Genomic DNA, 19511 nt, shown 5'->3' with positions numbered 1-19511 from the left:
TTAAGATATCTGAATGTGCTGGTATATAAGGTCAGCATGACGCGTCATTAACCCTTTCCTGTGCAGTGATCGGGGGAATCTACATTTCCAAAACGTGTCACAAATGCTAACTAAGGAGGTCTTGTATGTCAGCTACTCTTAAAAATGCCACTCCACTGTAAAGTGCTCTGTGTTATTAAAGGAAACGTTTGAATGGTTCATTAGTATGGGCTTTGGTACATTTTCTACCTAAAAGCTGCTACTAGATTTCTGCGCTTACATTTGGAAATCACCATTGTCACAAATTTATCTGAAGGAATCAAGGGTCTGTTCTCTCGGGGTTCCTAGGTCTGTTTATGGCTATCCTTTGCGACCCGTTCCAATCCCTGCTATCCGTAGTCTCTATTTCCTTTGCTCTGATGCTGGTTGAAAGTTTCTCTAGCAGTAGTGTTGGCTGGCTTGCATTGCATCTGATTGTTTCTGTTTTAAGCAGCAACGTTCAGGGAGATGTAGTAATATGAGCAGACAACTGACCCACACTGAAATTTTTCTCTTCTCATTGCTTTTGTGACATTTCTAGTAGGGGGGCAATGGTTGGCATATTTCAGATGAGTCTTTAAAGCAAACCAGTTGCACCCAGAACATGCGTAAAGCAAGTCATCCAATTTCAAAGTGGTGTAAAAAAAAATGGACGCTACATATGTTTGGGTAGAGATTATGGCTTGTGTTTCTCGGAATGCCTTTCAGCCAGAAGAATCCCCATATGGAATTGCTGGACCCTGCCAGAGGAATGCAGCCACCATTAGGATGGAACATAGTGGCTGTTTAACAGCGGACAATAGCAGTACACAACAGTTTAGGACAGGAGGTAAAGAAGAAAAAGTCATCCAATTGGGGGGAGTTTTAGGAAGGCAGAATGTAATGTGCTGATTTTAGTGTCCAGGGTGCGGCAGGTTTTCTACCATTTGGCAACAGTTCTCTTGATATTGACAGGGATTTCTTTGATCACTTATTAAACTTTACCACTGGGTATTTGGTGGTGTTTAAATCCCTTCACAATTCAAGTGAAAGATGGCTTTTAAATCCACTGCAACCAATGTGAGTCAAACACCAAAGGTTTGATTGATTGAGGACAGATTAGCTTCTGTTCCGCTGCTGCTTTTTCACAGGCAAATTCCTCTGCCCCAGAATATTTGAGGAGCCTGTGTATGAATTGTGGGAGCTGGGGAAGTGAGAAGTGTAGGGGATGAGGTCAGGGGCTGTGTTTGTACAGTAGTTTCCTGGGTCTGTTATCACTACTTCTGGGTTGGTCAGCTAATTCTGACATCCTGCCCAGAGTAGACAGTTGTGCTTTGTTTCAGATGTGTATTTCTTGTGCACATATACAACACCACCAGGGCTGAGGTTGGGGTGGTTTCCTCCACACCCTGGCTCTGCTGCTGGCTTGCTGCATGATCTTGTGCCAAAAGCACTTCCCCACTCTGTGCCTCAGTTTAACCCACCCGTGAAATGGGAAGAATACTTACCTACATCTCTGGGGTATGGCGAGGCTTAGCTAGTACATCTGCAGAACTCTGAACATGGAAAATGCTGTGTACGTGTTCTGTGTTATTAGGTAAAGTACTAAATTGAGCATTAGGGTTTATTTAATTATGACAGCGCTGGGACTGGTCTGCAATCGGTAATGGCCTGTCGGACGTATCTCTGGAGAGCCCTTGGTAACTGAAAATGGCTTCAGATTTCTTAAAGTGAATTGTGGGACCAATTAGTGCCAATTGTGATGTGATTTTTAATTCTGTCGTCTGCTTTTTAAATGTCATCTCTCATGGTCATGCTCTGATTTTGAAGCCCTGATTTCCATTAACTGGGGTCATTGTCTCTCAGTAGTGAGAGCTGCAAGACTGGGCCCGTAGGATGTAACTTGATAAAAATGCACACCTCCAAAAAAGGGTCTAGATGTGCTATAGGATACAACACAAGAGAGTTCTGCAGCGTGCTGATCTCCTCTGACAGTCTGGCCACTTATTCAAGCTGAACTCTTGAAAATGTGGCCCCAGTTGTAGACGCTGGACCCTTCTGAAAGTCTAGCCCTTTGAGTTTTATGCAGTCAGAAAAGTCTGTTTACTAGGGGAAGTTTCCCCCCCCCCCCCCCCCCCAGGTTTCCTAAAATTAAGTCAGGGGAAAGCATGGTGAAGCAGAGTTTTTGTTTTCAATGCTTCAAGATTGATTGTGACCCTTGACCTCTGATCTAAGCTGTGATGTGATCTAAGGAAAAACTAGATGCTTTAGCCCCCTGAAAATTATTTTTGATCCAGTTGTAAGAATGTGTAAAAGTTATTGATTCCGTTTTTAAAACAAAATATTGCAAATAGTTTGTCCATAACTAAAGCTGATTATTTTCTAGAAGGGGAAAACCACTCCAGAGGGGCTCAGAGAAGAAGCATGATGTCTGAGCCCAGCAAAAGGACATACATAGACTCGAAAGGCTGATTCTGTTTCTGAAGAACAGAGACCAGTGCTACAAAACCTGCCGTCCTGAATGGCAGTAACCGGGGCCCCTTTTATTGTACCTCTGTTAACAATATTTTGCACTTCTCCAGCACAGTCTGTTGGCGGTTCTCAACGCGCTTTCTAGACTCTCTAAAGACTTGCAGTAGCTCAACCAGAAGTTACAGGCTGCTGCAGGAATCACTTGGTGAATTCTCTGGCCTGTTTTGCACAGGTCAGACTAGATCATCATAATGGTCTCTTCTGGATTTAACAATCTATTAATCCAGCTTCACAGCCCTTGTGAGGTGGGTATTGTTATCCCCATTTTACACATGGAGAAACTGAGACCCAGAAAGGTGAGGTGACTCTCCCAAGGTCGCCTGGTGAGACTGTGGCAGAGCCAGGAGTAGACCCCATGAATCTGGTCTCCTTTGTGCCTTAGCCACAAGGCTGTCCTTGCCTGCTTTTGTACCAGTCAAGGATTGAATAAGCCATAGAGACTGAACTCCTCTCACAGTTGTAGAGAGACAGAGTCCCCTCCAGGGCAGAAGTTGTGACCCATTGACAGTGGAAGGAGGCTCACACTGCTGATGGCTGCGCTGTCTCTGTGCTCTGTGCATAGAATTGCAATTTCTAGGGCTGTCTCTGTCGCATACACACAGTTAAAGGCTGAGAGAAAGAGAGAGAGAAGCGTCTGCTGAGCCCTGACGTGTGACTCTGTCTTCGGGTGTCCAGAATTCTTTGTCAAGTAGAGAAGGTGTGATATCCCCAGAGACGTTCAAAATCCACAAAGCTGGCCTCCTGCTTGTTGTAACCAGTCTTTCTAGAGGGATGCCCTCCCTTGAATCCAAGAGCCAGTTCTCAACAGAAGGTGGCTTTTCAGCTTTCCATCAGACAATGTTTTTTGGCCTGGAAGTAAAACACAGACAACCCATTCTTACTGCAGCTTGGCAAAGTGGAAAAAGTTCAACTCATGACGGCAGATTCTATGTATCAGAGGGGTAGCCGTGTTAGTCTGGATCTGTAAAAAGCAACAGAGAGTCCTGTGGCACCTTTAAGACTAACAGATGTATGCATCTGATGAAGTGGGCATTCACCCACGAAAGCTTATGCTCCAATACATCTGTTAGTCTTAAAGGTGCCACAGGACTCTGTTGCTTTTGGCAGATTCTATGTGGATTAACTGACCACCCAACAACTGCCTCAGGGGATGAGGGAATGTGACAGAACCTGGGAGATACGTGTAGTTACCGATTCCCCATCAACTTGTCCCCCACTCCAAACACGTCCTTCCCTTTCCGTCTGCATTTGGCCCAGCATGCTCGACTGTTGGACCCGCTCACCATTTATTTCACGTTGTTGCCCTCTCTCTGCCCTGTAATATTCTTTGCTAGGTGCTGTGCAAATAAGCTAAAGAATGTGTAAGCCTCTTGTACAGACTTGCAGAAGTTTGTGATTTTTGTCATTAAAATACCTGCTATGAACTAAAGAAATTCTACGCCTCAGGGGCTCCTGCGAGATACAGTAAGAGACACTCCCCCATCCCCCATGTCCATCCTCGCCACCGTTAGCCAGTGCATGGAGCCAGCAAACAGCCCTGCTTGGTATGATTGCAGCAGCATTGCATAGCATTAGAGACAACCCCAATGAAGCTGGGAGCGGGGAGGAAGAAAGATACACATATGGGGCTTCTTAACTGGACTGTATGGACCATTCCGCACATAAGGTTGGGAGGTGGTTGCAGATTCCTTGGCAAGTACCAGACATTTTGCAGTACGAGGCGTCCCATCAACCCGGTCCTTCTTCTTAGGTGCAATTCTGTATCTAAGGAAATGCATTGGAGGGGTTCTGTCCCACCCCAGTGGAAGTCTCCACATCACAAAACCCATCACTGCCATCATGCCTCTCAGCCTCCTATGGCCCAAACGCGGAGCACAAGTTGGGGCGGAGACCCAGAAAGAGAAACAGAACTGCGTTCATGCAGGAGGATGGAAATGCTGGGGGATTCCTTCCCTTGGATAAATGGCTCTTCCTAGGCCTGGCCTCCCCAGTGAAAGGGAGGGGACGCCAGGTTTGTGTGGCGCTCAGGGACCGAAACGAGAGACATCCCTGGAAATGAGCAGATTCACCTTTCCCGCTGCCTTGTAAGCAGGTGCATGAGAGAGGCCAAAGGCTAGACTGGCCGTAGGGAACACGCTCCCCTCTTACACGGAGCTGCTCCTCCTGACCAGGGTTGAGGCATCTTGGCTTGGGAAGGGCAGTGTGGGAAATTCTGATTCTGCGGAGAGAGGGTCGCAGTCCCTGTGAGCTGGCAGCCAGACCCAGATTTCTTGGCTGGGTCACTTAGGCAGGAATTCTGGCACCTAAAAGTTCAGTGTGAGTACTTGAATCCAGCCCACCTCCCTCACTGCATCTGCTTACTGTCAGTCATGTGATTTAGTGAAAGGCTGGCCCTACTGCTTCCGCTTTTTTTTTTTTATTTTCTCTTGGCAAAAACAGAGAAACTGCTTTAAAAAATAAGCTGCATGGCAGAGGAGCTCTTCAGATCTCTGGATCTGGTCAGGCTGGCTCGCTGTCCTCCCGGGCCTGCCCCTTTCCTAAGGCATGACCCCAAGGCCTTTGCCACTAGCTATGGCCCCTGGCCACGTGAATGGTTGATACTTGCTTGGTTTTCTGGTGCAAAATGGAGCTGTCCCTTCCCCTGCAGCCGTTGGTTGGATACCCGCTGCCCTTGTGGGAGCTGACCCTATAAAGTCCTGGATTGGAAAACTCAGAGAGGGTCTCCAAAAACGAGGACTCTGGAGCCTTCTCTGTGGAGATGTGAGGGGGCTGCTTGAGTGGACATCTAAGGCCACTTGCTTTTCTAAGCAGCTGAGAAGGATATTGTTATTCCTTGTACATCTTTTATTCTGTACATCTTTTATTCGGGATCACGGCGTGCACGTATTTTGTATAACACAGAATATGTCATGGCATTAATGCGTCATTGGGGCAGCCGGCACTCACACCTCCTCAGGATGTGATTTTTGTCCTCCTCAACTGTGCTTGGAGGGGGAAAGTGCAGTGTGCTGTAGGGAAGTGCTGCAGATTCATCTCTTCCTTCTGGGCTAGAATTGATTCACTGCCCCTGCTTGGCGTGAGGAGATGTGGCTTTCGGATGTAAAATCAAAGTCCTGCCCGCTTGTGGCCATCCAAGATCCCATGATAATTTTTGCAAGAGTCGAAAGGTGCTAACCCTAGTGGCCTAAGCAAATTCCAGCTCGAGTCTTTGACATTCGGCCTCCCTGGAATTCCTCAGGTGTCGTTGGCTGGGATGTTCTTCGTTGTCAGTCCAGCAACTGTTCTGTAAGGTGGCTGCTTTTGAGAGGTGGCTGCATTTCAGGACTTGGTGAAGTGATTCCTAGGTCTGGTGGTTAACGTAGTCTGGGATGAAAGATGATATAAATCTGAGTTGTGGCTGCTGCTGTTCTGTGAGCAGCCGATACTCCACTCAGCATCCTGCCCGTTGCTTGCATTGCGCTGCTTTGCTGTTCAGGGAAGACCTGAAGCCGACTCCCAGTTGCCTAGCTCAGGGGGCTACTCAGCCAAGGAGATGTTCTGAAAGAAGAGTGGAAAATCCCCATCTTCTGGCTAACGGTCCCTTATTTAGGGTTGGATCTAAAGGCCACTGAAGCCAATGGGCGTCTTTCCGCCGATTGGAATGGGCTTTGGATCAGCCCCCAAGAGGGTGTGCACTTTCCCCATCCTTAATGTACCTGCTCAGCTCCCTTTAGAATTAAACACTTACATGCTCCCATCTGGAGAGGACAGGGAACCGGGACCCCACATGTCATGCAATTACAGGACTGCAGATTGCCCCTAATTGTCCCTCCTTTGACTAGTCCATCCCTGTTCCCCTGAACCAGAGCTTCCCTTTCCTTTGTGAAGTCTCCATCCCGTATGGTGGCAAAGAAACCCTTCCAAGGGAGAGAGCGTGAAATGGAGTCCGCCTGAGTCTGCACACAGCCTGAAACATTCCCTGAAGAGGCAAATTGCCTCTCTTCATCTCAGGGGGGTGTTTGTTCACTCTGAGCCTAACGAGAACACCTTCAATGTCCGCTCTCTTCGCTCCGCTAGCCGGGGGAGGAACATCAAGCGGGAGAGCCGCTCCCCTGCTGCAGGCTGACGTGGTGGGCGCTGGAACGGAGGGAGAGGGCAGGGAGCAGGTAGATGCTGCCAAGGTTTCCTAGGGTGAGGAATCACAAGTTCAACTCCTTTTCCCCAAATTTAAGTCCCCTCTGCTCCTGCCCTAAAGGGAGAAACCTCCCCTCCCCAACAGCAAGAATCTCAACTGCTTCCTGCTTGCCAAAACACCACACCAACTGCCGCACTTCCTGGGTGCCGAGCCCCTACCCAGCTCCCCTGTAACCACTCCTGCAGGGCGATTGCCCATTGAATATGAGCTAAATATGAGTCAACAGTGTGATGCTGTTGCAAAAAAAGCAAACATGATTCTGGGATGCATTAACAGGTGTGTTGTGAGCAAGACACGAGAAGTCATTCTTCCGCTCTACTCTGCTCTGGTTAGGCCTCAGCTGGAGTATTGTGTCCAGTTCTGGGCACCGCATTTCAAGAAAGATGTGGAGAAATTGGAAAGGGTCCAGAGAAGAGCAACAAGAATGATTAAAGGTCTTGAGAACATGACCTATGAAGGAAGGCTGAAAGAATTGGGTTTGTTTAGTTTGGAAAAGAGAAGACTGAGAGGGGACATGATAGCAGTTTTCAGGTATCTAAAAGGGTGTCATAAGGAGGAGGGAGAAAACTTGTTCACCTTAGCCTCTGAGGATAGAACACGAAGCAATGGGCTTAAACTGCAGCAAGGGAGGTCTAGGTTGGACATTAGGAAAAAGTTCCTAACTGTCAGGGTGGTTAAACACTGGAATAAATTGCCTAGGGAGGTTGTGGAATCTCCATCTCTGGAGATATTTAAGAGTAGGTTAGATAAATGTCTATCAGGGATGGTCTAGACAGTATTTGGTCCTGCCATGCGGGCAGGGGACTGGACTCGATGACCTCTCGAGGTCCCTTCCAGTCCTAGAATCTATGAATCTATGAATCCTTGCCCTCTCTGCTGGGGGTCGTGCAATGCGCTGGGACTCTGGGGAGGCAGCGCAAACGCACCTGAGCAGAACCTAAATCACAGGGGGTGTCTCAGCTGTGTGCACTAGGGCTGGCTTCCTGGCTGCCAGTGGGGCTGGAGTGGCGATGGGAATGGTTGGAAATGGGCACAGCGGTATCCTGGCCTGGGCAATGGGGAGGGGGCATGTGTTTGCATTAGCAGTTATTAATACAGTAGCACCAGAGGCCCCATTGTGCTAGGCACTGTACAGCTACATAGGAAGAGATTGTGAACTCTGGGAGAAGGACTCTCTGAGCCGACTGGCCAGAGAGAGTCAGTGGTTTGCCCAAGAGCACACAGAGAGTCGGTAGCAGAGCGGGGAATTGAGCCCTGGTCTGCTGAGTCCCAGCCCAGTGCCCTAGCCACAAGCCCATATGATTTATTCCCATTCTTTGTTCTCTACAAAGATACTCCTGACCAACTGCCAGGCTCTTTGTGCTGTGCAGCATGGCTTTGACTCTGCTCAGCTCTGGATTGACGCAGCGCCGAGCTGTTCTCGAGACCGCGCCAGTAACGCTGAACATCTCCTACGGGATGTGGCATTTGAACGTGGCCAGTGCACTGCTTCCAAAGAAATGGAAAATAGTCTCCCACGATGGCTTTTTAAAACAGTTTCTTGCTTTCTCAGACCACAGCCTGTTCCAAAAGTTTAGTTCTAGGGAACAGTTCTTTTCCCAGGACTGAACTATTGTACTGTGAATATTGGACAGTTGTGCAACATGGAACCTAAAAACTGTACAGTGTGTCCTGTCAGGCGGGGCTGAGTGGTGTCCTTTTGGCTCACCAGCAGAATGTTTAACATAAAACATGGCCCGGCATGATTGTCATGCTTGTGAGGCCTGATCTACACTTAACAGTTCGGATGAGGTGAGGGGTGTGAAGAAACCAACCCCCTGACTGACACAGTTATGCCAACTTAACCCCAAGTGTAGATGCAGCTGTGTTAATCGGAGAGGCGGTGTTCCTGCACCGAGGGGAAGCCCTTTCCGCTGGTGCAGACTGCCTCTACGGGGACATAGCTTTGCCGGTGTAGTCTCGGGCGCGTTGAGAAATCTGTAAGCGCAAATTTAGACTCGGTTGTTGGGCGTGTGGTGGTAGCACGCGAGGCAGTCTGTACAAACCCAGCACAGAGACCGCCCCGGCCCCAAAGAGCTTACACTGACCTAGTGCAGAAGCTGCATTCAGAGCCCTAGAAACTGAAGTCCTGAATGGAAGGAGCTGCCAGGGCAGGGGTCTGTCTAGTGCAGTCTCATCTTCAGTGGTTAGCGCCAGCTGCTTGGGGGAAATGGACCAGAAACACTGTGCTGGCCAAATATGCAATAGCTGGCCACAGCAGATGTTTCTCCCTATCTGTTAGTGTTGGCTCGTGCCCTGAAATAGGAGGGTTCGGCTCCCTGTTTAGTTTAATTGTTTTTGTCCTGTCTAGTTGAATTGCAGATGTTCTTCTCTGTACAAATGTCTGATCATGCACTGAATCCTCTTAAGCTCTTGAACTCTGTTATCCAGTGGCAGTGAGTTCCAAAGGATAACTATGCCTTGTACAAACAGTTGGGTAAGCGTCTTGCCTTTCAAATTCAGCGGTCCTCTCTTTATCCACTGAGCAGATACAGGAATGCAAGCTTCTCTGTGTGGTCCATCCCCAAAGCACCTCAGCCTTGACAAGGAAGGGGAAACTCAAGAGGGGAGCTCTGTCTCCTGGGCCCTGTGAATCTTTGTCTGCTTTCCTGAAATTGCTGTGATGTAAAACTGGACTGAGTGACCCCTATGGGTGTTCCATGGTATTGCTCTGTAATGGCCCCACACACTGAAGTTTCCATCATTGGAGCAATTAACGTACAATACTGCAGGGTTTCTCTGTAGTCTGGGAAGCCTCCAAATAGCCATCAGATGGGTAACTAACGTTCTCCACAAGCCCTGGTCTGAATCTGAACGGGTGAGCTAGAGATGGCAGGCTCTGCATCTCATTCCCAATGGCCTCAGACACCCAGTTCATGTCAGGCACTTGTGTTTCCTACTTAACGTGCGTCTATTCCACACCAGTCAGTTGTTTTGAATAGAATTTGGGATGGGGGTCTTGTAGCAACTTGGTGTGCCTGTTTATACTGCGAGATTGTGGGCCTGGAAGATGTCCCCTCCCCTAGGCCGAGAGAGGAAATGCTGCATTACTTTAGGTGAGGAGATTCAATATCATTGTGATGGTTCTGAACAGCAGGCTCAGAAATACCAGTTAGGGAGGACTCCCTCTTCACTTGCTCCACCCTCTCCCCATCTCGGTCACCAAAAGTGTTCCTGCATTTCTTTACATGAACCCGCCACAGAAACAGCTCAGTGTCTGCTGGTTGTTGGCTGGGCTTTGCTGTTTAAACAAAAACCCACACATGAGCTGCCCTACTGTTACACACCCAGGCCTGACGTGTGCAGGGTGAGAACCACGCCCACATGGAGTCCACTGAAGTCAGTGGCATGCAGCTGAGCATCAGGATCTGCTCACAAGAGTCTCATCCCAGGATTGAGACCCAGGACTCCTGGCCGACCCTACAATAACAAACCAGGACTCCAGCCCGACATTAAGAAGCCTGGCTATTGTGTACTATCGAGCCAAAACCATGAGGGCACTGCTGTGAGTTGTAAGCTCCCAAAGGGTTTGTTTGGGTCAAACCTGTCAGAAATAATGATATTAAAAAGATGGACAAATACCTTCATAACATTCTCTTTTTACTATGGAATTTGCTAAAACAATGAATTGGTTCCATGCCATCAAACATGTGATTCAGAGTGATGTGGCCAGGTTGCCAAGGGAACTGTGGCCAGCCCTTGTTTGGACATTGGGTAGCCTTGAAGGGAGGAAATGGGAGAATTGACCCCTCACCTATAAAAGCTCTTGGCTGTGATTGAATATGGAGTTTTTGCCATGTGCTAGAAAGGTGGCTTTGGAGGTTGTGACGGGACCCCTGGGGTGCAGCCTGGAACTGTGGGACTGCTGTGCCCCCTTAACTCTCCAGCCTGGGCTGTCTCTCACAATGCTTTGCTAGTGCCAAGCAGCGAGCCCCTCCAGGCATTGTGATCACTCAGCCACCAGCATGCAGAGACACACCCAGCTAAGGTGTGTGAATGCTCTCTTGAACTGTACATAGGGAAAAACCAGCAAGCCTCCCAAGTCCTTCTCTGGAGCAGGGCAATTGTATTAATTAGCTCACCACTTCATCAAAGGAAAGTGGACATGCACCAGCCTTTGTAACCTGAGCAGATTCCCCACACACTTCAGACAAACTCCCTGGCTAAGAGAAAAAATTACAATAAGTGCCTTAGCTACAGAAAGATCGATTTTCAGTTATTATAAGTGGTAGGCATAAAATGTCAGAGGTAGTTACCAAAGACAATAAAAGGTAAGCTCGCAGTCTAAATCCTAAACCTTATTCGAGTAACCAGTATTTGGATCAAGCAGTTTTTCTCACCCCACTGGATGCTGCAGGTAGGTTAGAGTCCTTAATACACAGGCTTCCCCTTTAAGCCTGGGACCAGTCTCCTCAGTTCAAAGTCTTTGTCTTCCCAGTGTTTTTGTTGCTTTCACCATAGGTGAGAGAGGAGAAAAGTAATCGCATGGTGCCACTGTCCCTTATTTTATACGCTCAGTCCATGTATCTGGAAAATGCTAGTCCAGACATGTCCTGGTGGACCTTGTTGAGTCACAGAGTTGAACGATTTAGGACTAAGAGGGACGTTCTTCTGACCTCCTCTGCCCCTGCAAAAATAACCAACCCTCCAACTTTTTGTTGTTCCTCCAGAGCAAACTTCCCATGACTAATAAATGCTGGTCTAGATTATGAGCTCAAACAAGAGCGCTCGCTACAATCGCTTCTCCAGTGGCGCAGCAAACATCACGACTTCTGAGAACACTAACGGGGTAAGGAGCAGAGCAGGGGCGAGAAATGGGCAGGGGAAGGGGTATTTCTGGCTCTTACACCCTCCTCTTTGTTTGGACAAAATAAAGATGATGAATGAAAATCTGGGGCTGCGATCTCCACAAATAAAATCTTAGCAATCTTCTCGTATATTTTACCAACCTTGGCTGAGTAGCAACCCCCAGGCTGTGCCAGATCGACACGTGGTGACGTTAATTCTGCCTTCCTTTCAGACGAGAATGGAAACGACTTTTGGGCCTGCCTATTCCGCTGTGACCACCATCACGAAAGGTGAGCGTCTCGCTGCCCCGGAAGGGCTGCTTACTGCTCCGATTGAATTCTTCCTTCGCTGCACAGATTGCAGGGAACCAAAGCGAGTCACTGCGCGTTCGCTGAGGGACAAGCAACAAGTCACGTGCAGCCCCAGCCCAGCATATTGTAGGGCTCTGATCACCAGGCAGGACAGAGAGAAGTGTCTGTGGAGATGCTTTCCAATCAATCAGACTTTACAGTGCCGCGGGGAAGCCCCTGCTATGTCCAAGATGCACAGCAGTGTCCGTTATCTCCCCAGTTCCGGTCCCCTCCTCGTGACCCGCCCAAGCGCTTGGTGTTAGGGCTGATGCTTTCCATCTTTGCTCTCTGCCCGAATGTGAATTACTTTGGACAGGTTGAGCAAAATCCCCTCAAGTTGTTTGGAGTTCAGCAAGGGGGGGACTGCACTTTTCCCATTTAAAAAAAAATAAATCCTTGCCCTTTTTTCTTCATTTAAAAAAAAAATGTGCACAGGATCCAAGAAAGGGAGTCCACAACCACCCAACCAAAAGTCCCCTTTAAGAAGGCCCCCAAGCCTACCCCAGCTGGCAGAATTCCTAGGTCTTACTGCTCTGGGAAGCAGGCAGGCTTTCTCGCTTTTCCGTGGGCATCAGGTTGGGGAAGGAGCAGCTTGCTGGAGCACATCAGGCCCTTATCTCAGAGCCTTGAGTCAGAGCAACCAAACTTACCGTCAGCAAACAGAAGTCTAGGCCAGGCTGGTGTCCAGGGGCCTGCAACCCACAGCACCCAACATGACTTCTGGTCCCCTGAGTGCTCAGCTTCCCTTCTCCTCTTTAAAAAGCCCAGTGCCAGGGCGGAGCAGGGTGCTCCTTGATTGCTCCCACGCTGTCTTGGCTGTAAGCGCCAGACTATCCCTTAAAGGGGTCGTACACCCCACCTCACAGGGCTCCAGCCAAACGGGGGAGGGGCATGGCATGAACATAGACCTCACAGAGGACCAGTGGCTTTGCTCGTCTTGACAACATTGCTTTTGATTTAGCAAAGCTAAGACTCTCCTACAGGGGAAAATGACATAGTAAAAGGAACACTCACATTATAATGCATAGTCACAAAGGGGCGGAGTTAAGGTTATACTTGCCGCTGTACCTGTCGCATTTCCGGACTTTTGAGTAGTTACGTTTACAACCTTAGTGTAAATTAGTAACAAGCTGATCTTTATATGAACATCTCCACTTTGGCTGTAGCAGCCTTCCCTGGCGCCCAAGGGATACCCAAACCTCCCCTGAGATAAACAATTTACAACGGGGGGAGGCTCCCTTTAAGAATATTTTAAGCCTATAGCTCTAGCAGAATGTCCGTTTATTTTTCCTGCTGGGCCAGCTCCCCTCAAGGAAGCACTGGTGATAAGGTATTGATGGCGCTGCCCTTCCTGGGGCCTCCAGGGGAGAGTGGGGAAATCCCTATTCCTTTTCTTTCGCTTCTCCTCGAGAGCCCTCGCTCCTTAAAGGTGCAGCGAAAAACCTGAAATGTTTCTTTTGCTTTAAAGCTGACGGGACCAATACCTTTAAGCAGCACTGTAGGACTCCCTCCTCATCCAGCACGCTCACCTACTCCCCGCGAGACGAGGACGATGGCATGGTACGTATTGCACAGGAGTGACCTTTCTGATCCCACTCGCAGGGAGTTACAAGAGAAGCGCATTGTCTGATTATCCCCTCTGAGAGCACTCTGCCAGGCAAGTCTCGAGCAGGGCATGTGCAGTTCCTGGGCAGGACAGTAGCACAGCTAGACCTGTCTGGCTTTGCTTGGTTTAATGGAGATACCGAGTGGTGCGACGGGGACCTGTGGGATGGGCAGGTAAGTATCGTTGTCCCTGTTTGGTAGGCAGAGAGGTGACGGTGCTCGCTGACGGTCGATATCAGAGTCAGGATTAGACCTCCGCGTTCATGGCTGCCCCGTCTGGTGCTCAGACTACGAGGCTGTGTGTCTGTCAGGCTCTAGCAGTTTGTAGCTGGGGTTAGATGTATGCGTGGGACTCTTCAGACTGCAGCCTGAGCTTTGGAGGCGATGGGCCTAATTTTTAAAAGCAGGTGCCAAAGTTGTGCCTGCTAAATGTCCATGTAGACCAGCTGCAAAGCCCACAGACCTGCTTGTGCACAGGCAGCAGCTCCCGGTGTGGGAACATTCTGCCCCGAGAGTCACTTGTTACTCAGGGTGCAGAAGGGCTTGAAACAAAACTGTTTTTCAAGGTTTTGGGGTCCCAGTTGAGGCCTGCCAGTCTGAACCAGGCCCCTTTTCAATGCTGCCGGCAGCACCAGTTGGATAAGTAGCTACTTCCACGGAATCTTTTTCCTATTTGCACCTCTAGAGGGGGCCTCTCACCAGAGAATGAAATTCTGGAACCAGAATCAGAGCTAGACATGCCATGATTGTGCCAAAGGGCTGTGCTTCATATTCATCCCGTCCACTGGAGTCAGCCACGGATGAACCAGTGTGAAGTTCTTAAAGCAAAACATTCCCGAGTCTCCAGGTAGCCTCGCCTTCTTGTTTGTATCTGGCTGACTGATTCGTCACACACATCTCTGAGTAACTTCCTCCTCAAGGATCAGGTGTTCTCACAGGGTTTGAGAGCAGTGTGGTTACGGGGCAGTTAAATCAAACTTAGATTGAGGGCTTTTTGAAACAGACAAACAAAACACCCACTTTAGTCCGAGTAGACTTTGTCAGACTTCGATAATGCTTGGTCCTGCCACCAGTGCAGGGGACTGGCCTAGGTGACCTCTCGAGGTCCTGTCCAGTCCTGCGATTTTCTGATTCTTCATTTCGATGCAGATAGTTATGGGCGGGATTTAGAGCTTGATCGTTCACGGTGCTGAGGAGGCTGGTGCTGTCCCCCCAGAGTGCTAAGCACATGCTTAACTTGGAGCAGGAGGGTCGTCCCGTAAAGTTGAGCATGTGCTTCGATGTTGGGCTGGATCGGGGCCAGACTGCTCAGCAATTTGCAAGATCAAGCCGCTAAACCTTCCCCTCCATTGTTGTGTCATTGCCTGAGTCATGGGCCATGATGCTTTTCTGAAAACCTCCACACCCTCTTGTCATTCAGTTAAAAAAACACACCAGAGAATAGTTATTAATATGAGGCCAGAGCCTCCTCTGGGTTAAATCTGCATAGGTCCCCTGGTCCCCTGGATCTGGTCCATTACACCTGCTACACTGCCCTGCTCTTGAATCCTACGTTCCGAGCATTGATTTGACGCGTACCTCTAACATCTAGTGCTTTAAAATCCTAGCAATATACAGACAGAGGAAAAAGATCCCAGCTGGGATTTTCAGAGGAGACTAAGGGAATTCGTTGCCTAGGTCCCCTTGCACGTAGGGCTCCAAACTCCAATCAAAACCAAAATAGATCTCTCGTAAGAGCTAGCCATGGTCCTCACCGAAATGTGCAACCCGTCTTCCCTACAGTGCTACACCTCAGTCAGCAAAAACAGCAAGAAACATAACGAACACAGAAAGCCACCCAGTTGGTGAAGAGCTCTGGACGAGGAGAATGGCAGAGCACGACTCCCTAAAATCCCAGACTGACTCGCTAACCCTTGGGAAAAGCATCCTTTCCCTTCCCCAGAAGGTGCCAGACTCTCGTCACCCATCCCAGAGGCAGCTGGAGGCAAACCGGAGCTCTCTTGGGAATAGGATAGTTTTCTTTTAATTGCTGGTAACGAAACCAAAAGTAGCCAAGTGCTGTCTTCATGCGGGGCGATTACTGCTGGTTGCCCTGCTGGGTGATGACCAAAGGCTGTTCAGAAAACTGCACAGCATGTTCCTGCGGGAATGTGACTAGGGTACAAACTATGGGCCCGATTTTCATTTATACCACGGCTGCTCCACAGCGCTCTAGCAGTGTGCAAAATGTACCCTCTGTTAAGGCTTCCTCACCCTCCCAGCACAGTGTGACGTGGCCTTCGTGTAAATGCTAATGGCTAACGCGGAGTATGAGGAAACCCTTGACAATGGTGGGCCTATTGCTGCCCTGGGAGGTGGATTCTCAGCTCCCACTGTGTTTGTTCGGGGTTTCACCGGTGTGCCTGAGGGCAGAATAATGCCTGTGAAATGTGCTAGGTTGTTAATTCTCCACCAAGGGAAGTTGTGGAAGCTCCATCGCTCGCGTTATTTGAAGATGGAATGGACAGAATTTTGGAGGATCTGGTGTGAAACAACCCAGCCTTGGCAGCACCTCTGCTAACAGACCTCGTCCCTCCCAAAGCTCTGGGAGAACCAATGTGCCAAATTGTCACTGCTGATGGGCAGCTGGTCACCAAGCTCCTGGGCCGGGCAGTCCCTAGGGGTCATCAACCTGCTCGTTAAAGCTTTGCTCTGTGTAGATCTCTCCCGTGTGCTTCCAGGAGACAGACATTCCCGTTGTGTGGCACATGAAGCTCTTCTGTCGCCCTGGGCCCCGAGTTGTTTTTGTTTTATTGCAGTAGCGGCTCGAGGCCCCACCGGAGCCCGGCCCCGTGGTGCTCTGTGCTGCACACACACGTAGTGAAAGATATTCCTGCCCTGGAGCGCTCACAGTCGGAATAGCCCAGAGCAAGGGTGGGAGGGGAACCTGCCCGGGTGGTGCAGCAGGGAATAACGCCCAGGCCTCCTGAATGCTAGGCCAGTGCTCCATGCTTTTGTATCGGCAAAACCGAGGGCGATATTTACCTTGAGGGGGTCACCTCCCCAGACAGCCGATTTTGCTCACTGTCATTTTCCTTTCAAAAATTCTAAGTTAACTCATCGATTTCTTGTTGTTTCCATTTACACTACTGCCGAGCTGCCCAGACCCCAGCCCTGAGTCTTCCGCTAGGAAAACTTTATTTCCCTACCTAATTCCCCCACGTGCCCTCCTTCCCCCAGTAAATCAGTGCAGGTCTAGTCTAGCCACACCCATCTAAATCTCAGACATGCAGAGTAGCCCTGTTGACAGAACTGCCCCGTCTAGTGTGTGTGGTCTGACTACTGAGGTCTTACAGAAAGCTCCTGCCGTGACTTTCTTTGTTTAATAACGTTTTATTATCTTCCCACCAGTAGCACATTCATGGCTGAGTGCATCAAACTGAGGTAACCCATTGGCACCACTCAGCCTTGGGTTTATATATTTACCTAACAATACATTTGCCTGCTCTATTTAAACAGAACTCTGAGCTTTGGCTTTTAAGCGGTGCAGTAACAATAAGAACTCGAATTCTAGTGTCATTAAGCTCCGGAGACAATAAAAGCAGAAGACCAGTTGGTCCTACTTGCTGGTCGTCTTCGGTCCAGTTCAGACCCTTTCCCATCCTGCAGTACGTGGTGTTGTGGCTTGGCCACTTTGCTTCTCAAATCCCTGCACTTCCCTCGGGGAGCCCATTTTACAGCCTGCTACATCTTGCTGGCAGAGATGTTCTCTGATGCTCAGCCTATATTTTCTCCCACTTATTTTCCGGTCATACACTTGTTGAGGCCCCTCTTAACCCATTCCTGTCTGTCCTGGGGCCTGAGTCTATAAACCCTGACGTGAGAATGCTTGTTGGGGTTACTCACGTTGTTTATCCAGCCTGTTTTTAAAAACCTCTAGTGATGGGGATTCCACAACCTCCCTTGGAAGCCTAGACCAGTGCTTAACTACCCTGAGAATTTAAACGGTTTTAATTATGTCTAACCTGAATCTCCTTTGCTGCAGATTAAGCCCGTTACTACTTGTCCGGCCTTCAGTGGCCGTGGAGAACAATCGATCATTCTTTATAACAGCCCTTAACAGATTTGAAGACCATTATCAGGTCCTCCCTCAGTCGTCTTTTCTCGAGACCAAACATGCCCAGTTATTTTAATCTTTCCTCACAGGTCAGGTTTTCTAAACATTTTAGCATTTTTGTGGCTCTCGTCTGGACTCTCTCCAATTTGACCACATCTTTCCTAAATAGTGGTGCCCAGAACTGGACACAATACACAGCTGGGGTCTCACCAGTGCGAAGTAGACTAGGACAATTACCTCCCATGGCTTACATATGACACTCCTGTTAATACATCCCAGAATGACATTAGCCTTTTTCGCAGCTGCATGACGTAGTTGACTCATGCAATTTGTGACCCACTATAACCCCCGGATCCTCTTCCACAGAAGTACTGCCTAACCAGTTAGTCCCCATTTTGTAGTTGTGCGGTTGATTTTTTTCCTTCCTAAATGTAGTACTTTGCACTTGTCTTTATTAAATTTTATCTTGTTAATTTCAAACCAGTTCTCTGATTTGTAACACTCATTTTGAATTCTAAACCTGTTATCCAAAGTGCTTGCAACCCCTCCCAGCTTGGTATCATCTGCAGATTTTATGAGCACACTCTCCACTTCGTTATCCAAGTCATTACTGAAAATGTTGAATAGTGCTGGACCCAGGACAGACCCCTGGGAGAACAACGCTCGATACGTCCTTGCAGTCTGACCGCTAACCATTGAGAACTGCTCTTTGAGTACTGTCTTTCAACCCGTTGTGCACCCACCGTAGAGTAATTTCACCTCGACCAGATTTCCCTAGTTTGCACGCATAACACTTTGTCTTTCCTCCATCAGTCCATCCCTCCTGCTCCCTGCAGGTTTTTCTTGCTCCTCTCCAAGCTCTTTCCAGTTTGCCAGTATCGCTCTTGTACTGAGATGCCCCTCAGTGGATGTACTACAGGCTGTTCATTCCCCCTCCCCCTTGCTGGACTGAAGAGTTTTCTCCATTGTTGCTTTAACGCTGAATTGGAAACACTAAGGGCCGTGCTGATGGTTAATATTCCAGTGGCAACATCCCCTGCAAAGCCAATCCCAAAGAGCCCTGCAGCCAGAGCGACCTCCTTGATTGGTGCATGCAAAGCCCAGTTAGCTCTCCCCTCCCAAACAGGAAGCAACAAAGCCAGGCTGTTCTTGAATTGAATTGGAGGAAGTCTCCACACTTACGCAAAGCAATTTGGCAGAAGTTAGATAGCAGTGAAACAACAAGTGCTACTGCAGAGATTATAGAAACTGCAGAGCCTGGGAGCTGTCTCGGGGGCAGATTTACTAAGCTTTCTGCGAAGGATTCATTCTTAGCGACCGCACTACAGGGACGCGCAGTAAGTAACTGCACAAATGAACCGTGGCGTTTTAATGTGTCGGTGTACGTTGGGCCTGAATGACCAGTGGCACCAAACCTGGTGGGGGAGTCAGGTGACCCATATTGTGTTGGCGATGAGATACCTACTGCTTCAGTCCTGTTTTACACTTGGCCAGGCCAAGCAGCCTGGCATGCAGGAAGATTTGGCAGAGCATGTGGGCCCCTGGAACTGCTAAGTTGCACGGAGGAGGATGGGAGAGGTGGGGTTACTTGTAATAACTGGGTTGTTTTTTGTCTTTAATATGGAAGCCTCCGATCAGTACCCCACGCCGTTCCGACTCCGCCATCTCCGTTCGCTCGTTACACTCCGAGTCCAACATGTCCTTGCGCTCGACGTTCTCGCTCCACGAGGAAGAGGAGGAACCAGTAGGTATTTTGATGTCTTCTTTAGAAACAAAACGAGGACATTCAGTGTCAAAACAGCTTCTTTGTGTAACCTGCAGTGTGTGCATGCGGCCTTCAAATGGAAGAGCCCTTGTTTGGAGGGAATGTTGTCTAGTGGGTTAGTCAGGAGACTAGCAGTCAGGACTCCTGGGTTCCAATCCCAGCTCT

The 19511-nt window shown here is 49.0% G+C and overlaps 1 protein-coding gene across 1 annotated transcript in view; it reads left to right on the top strand.

Annotated features, from left to right (window-relative positions):
- TRAF7 (TNF receptor associated factor 7) overlaps positions 1 to 19511 on the top strand; it is a 46949-nt gene that overhangs the window by 7936 nt on the left and 19502 nt on the right. The window contains exons 2-5 of the mRNA XM_065411869.1: positions 11413 to 11531; positions 11763 to 11820; positions 13349 to 13440; positions 19209 to 19325. Coding sequence (XP_065267941.1) covers positions 11451 to 11531; positions 11763 to 11820; positions 13349 to 13440; positions 19209 to 19325 — 348 coding nt within the window. The 5' untranslated portion in view covers positions 11413 to 11450. The remainder of the gene's footprint in view (positions 1 to 11412; positions 11532 to 11762; positions 11821 to 13348; positions 13441 to 19208; positions 19326 to 19511) is intronic.

Source organism: Emys orbicularis, chromosome 10, assembly GCF_028017835.1.
Source record: "Emys orbicularis isolate rEmyOrb1 chromosome 10, rEmyOrb1.hap1, whole genome shotgun sequence".
In the NCBI taxonomy this organism is placed as follows: Eukaryota; Metazoa; Chordata; order Testudines; family Emydidae; genus Emys; species Emys orbicularis.
Note: the sequence above shows the minus strand (reverse complement) of the source record. Positions and strands in the feature narration are given on the sequence as shown.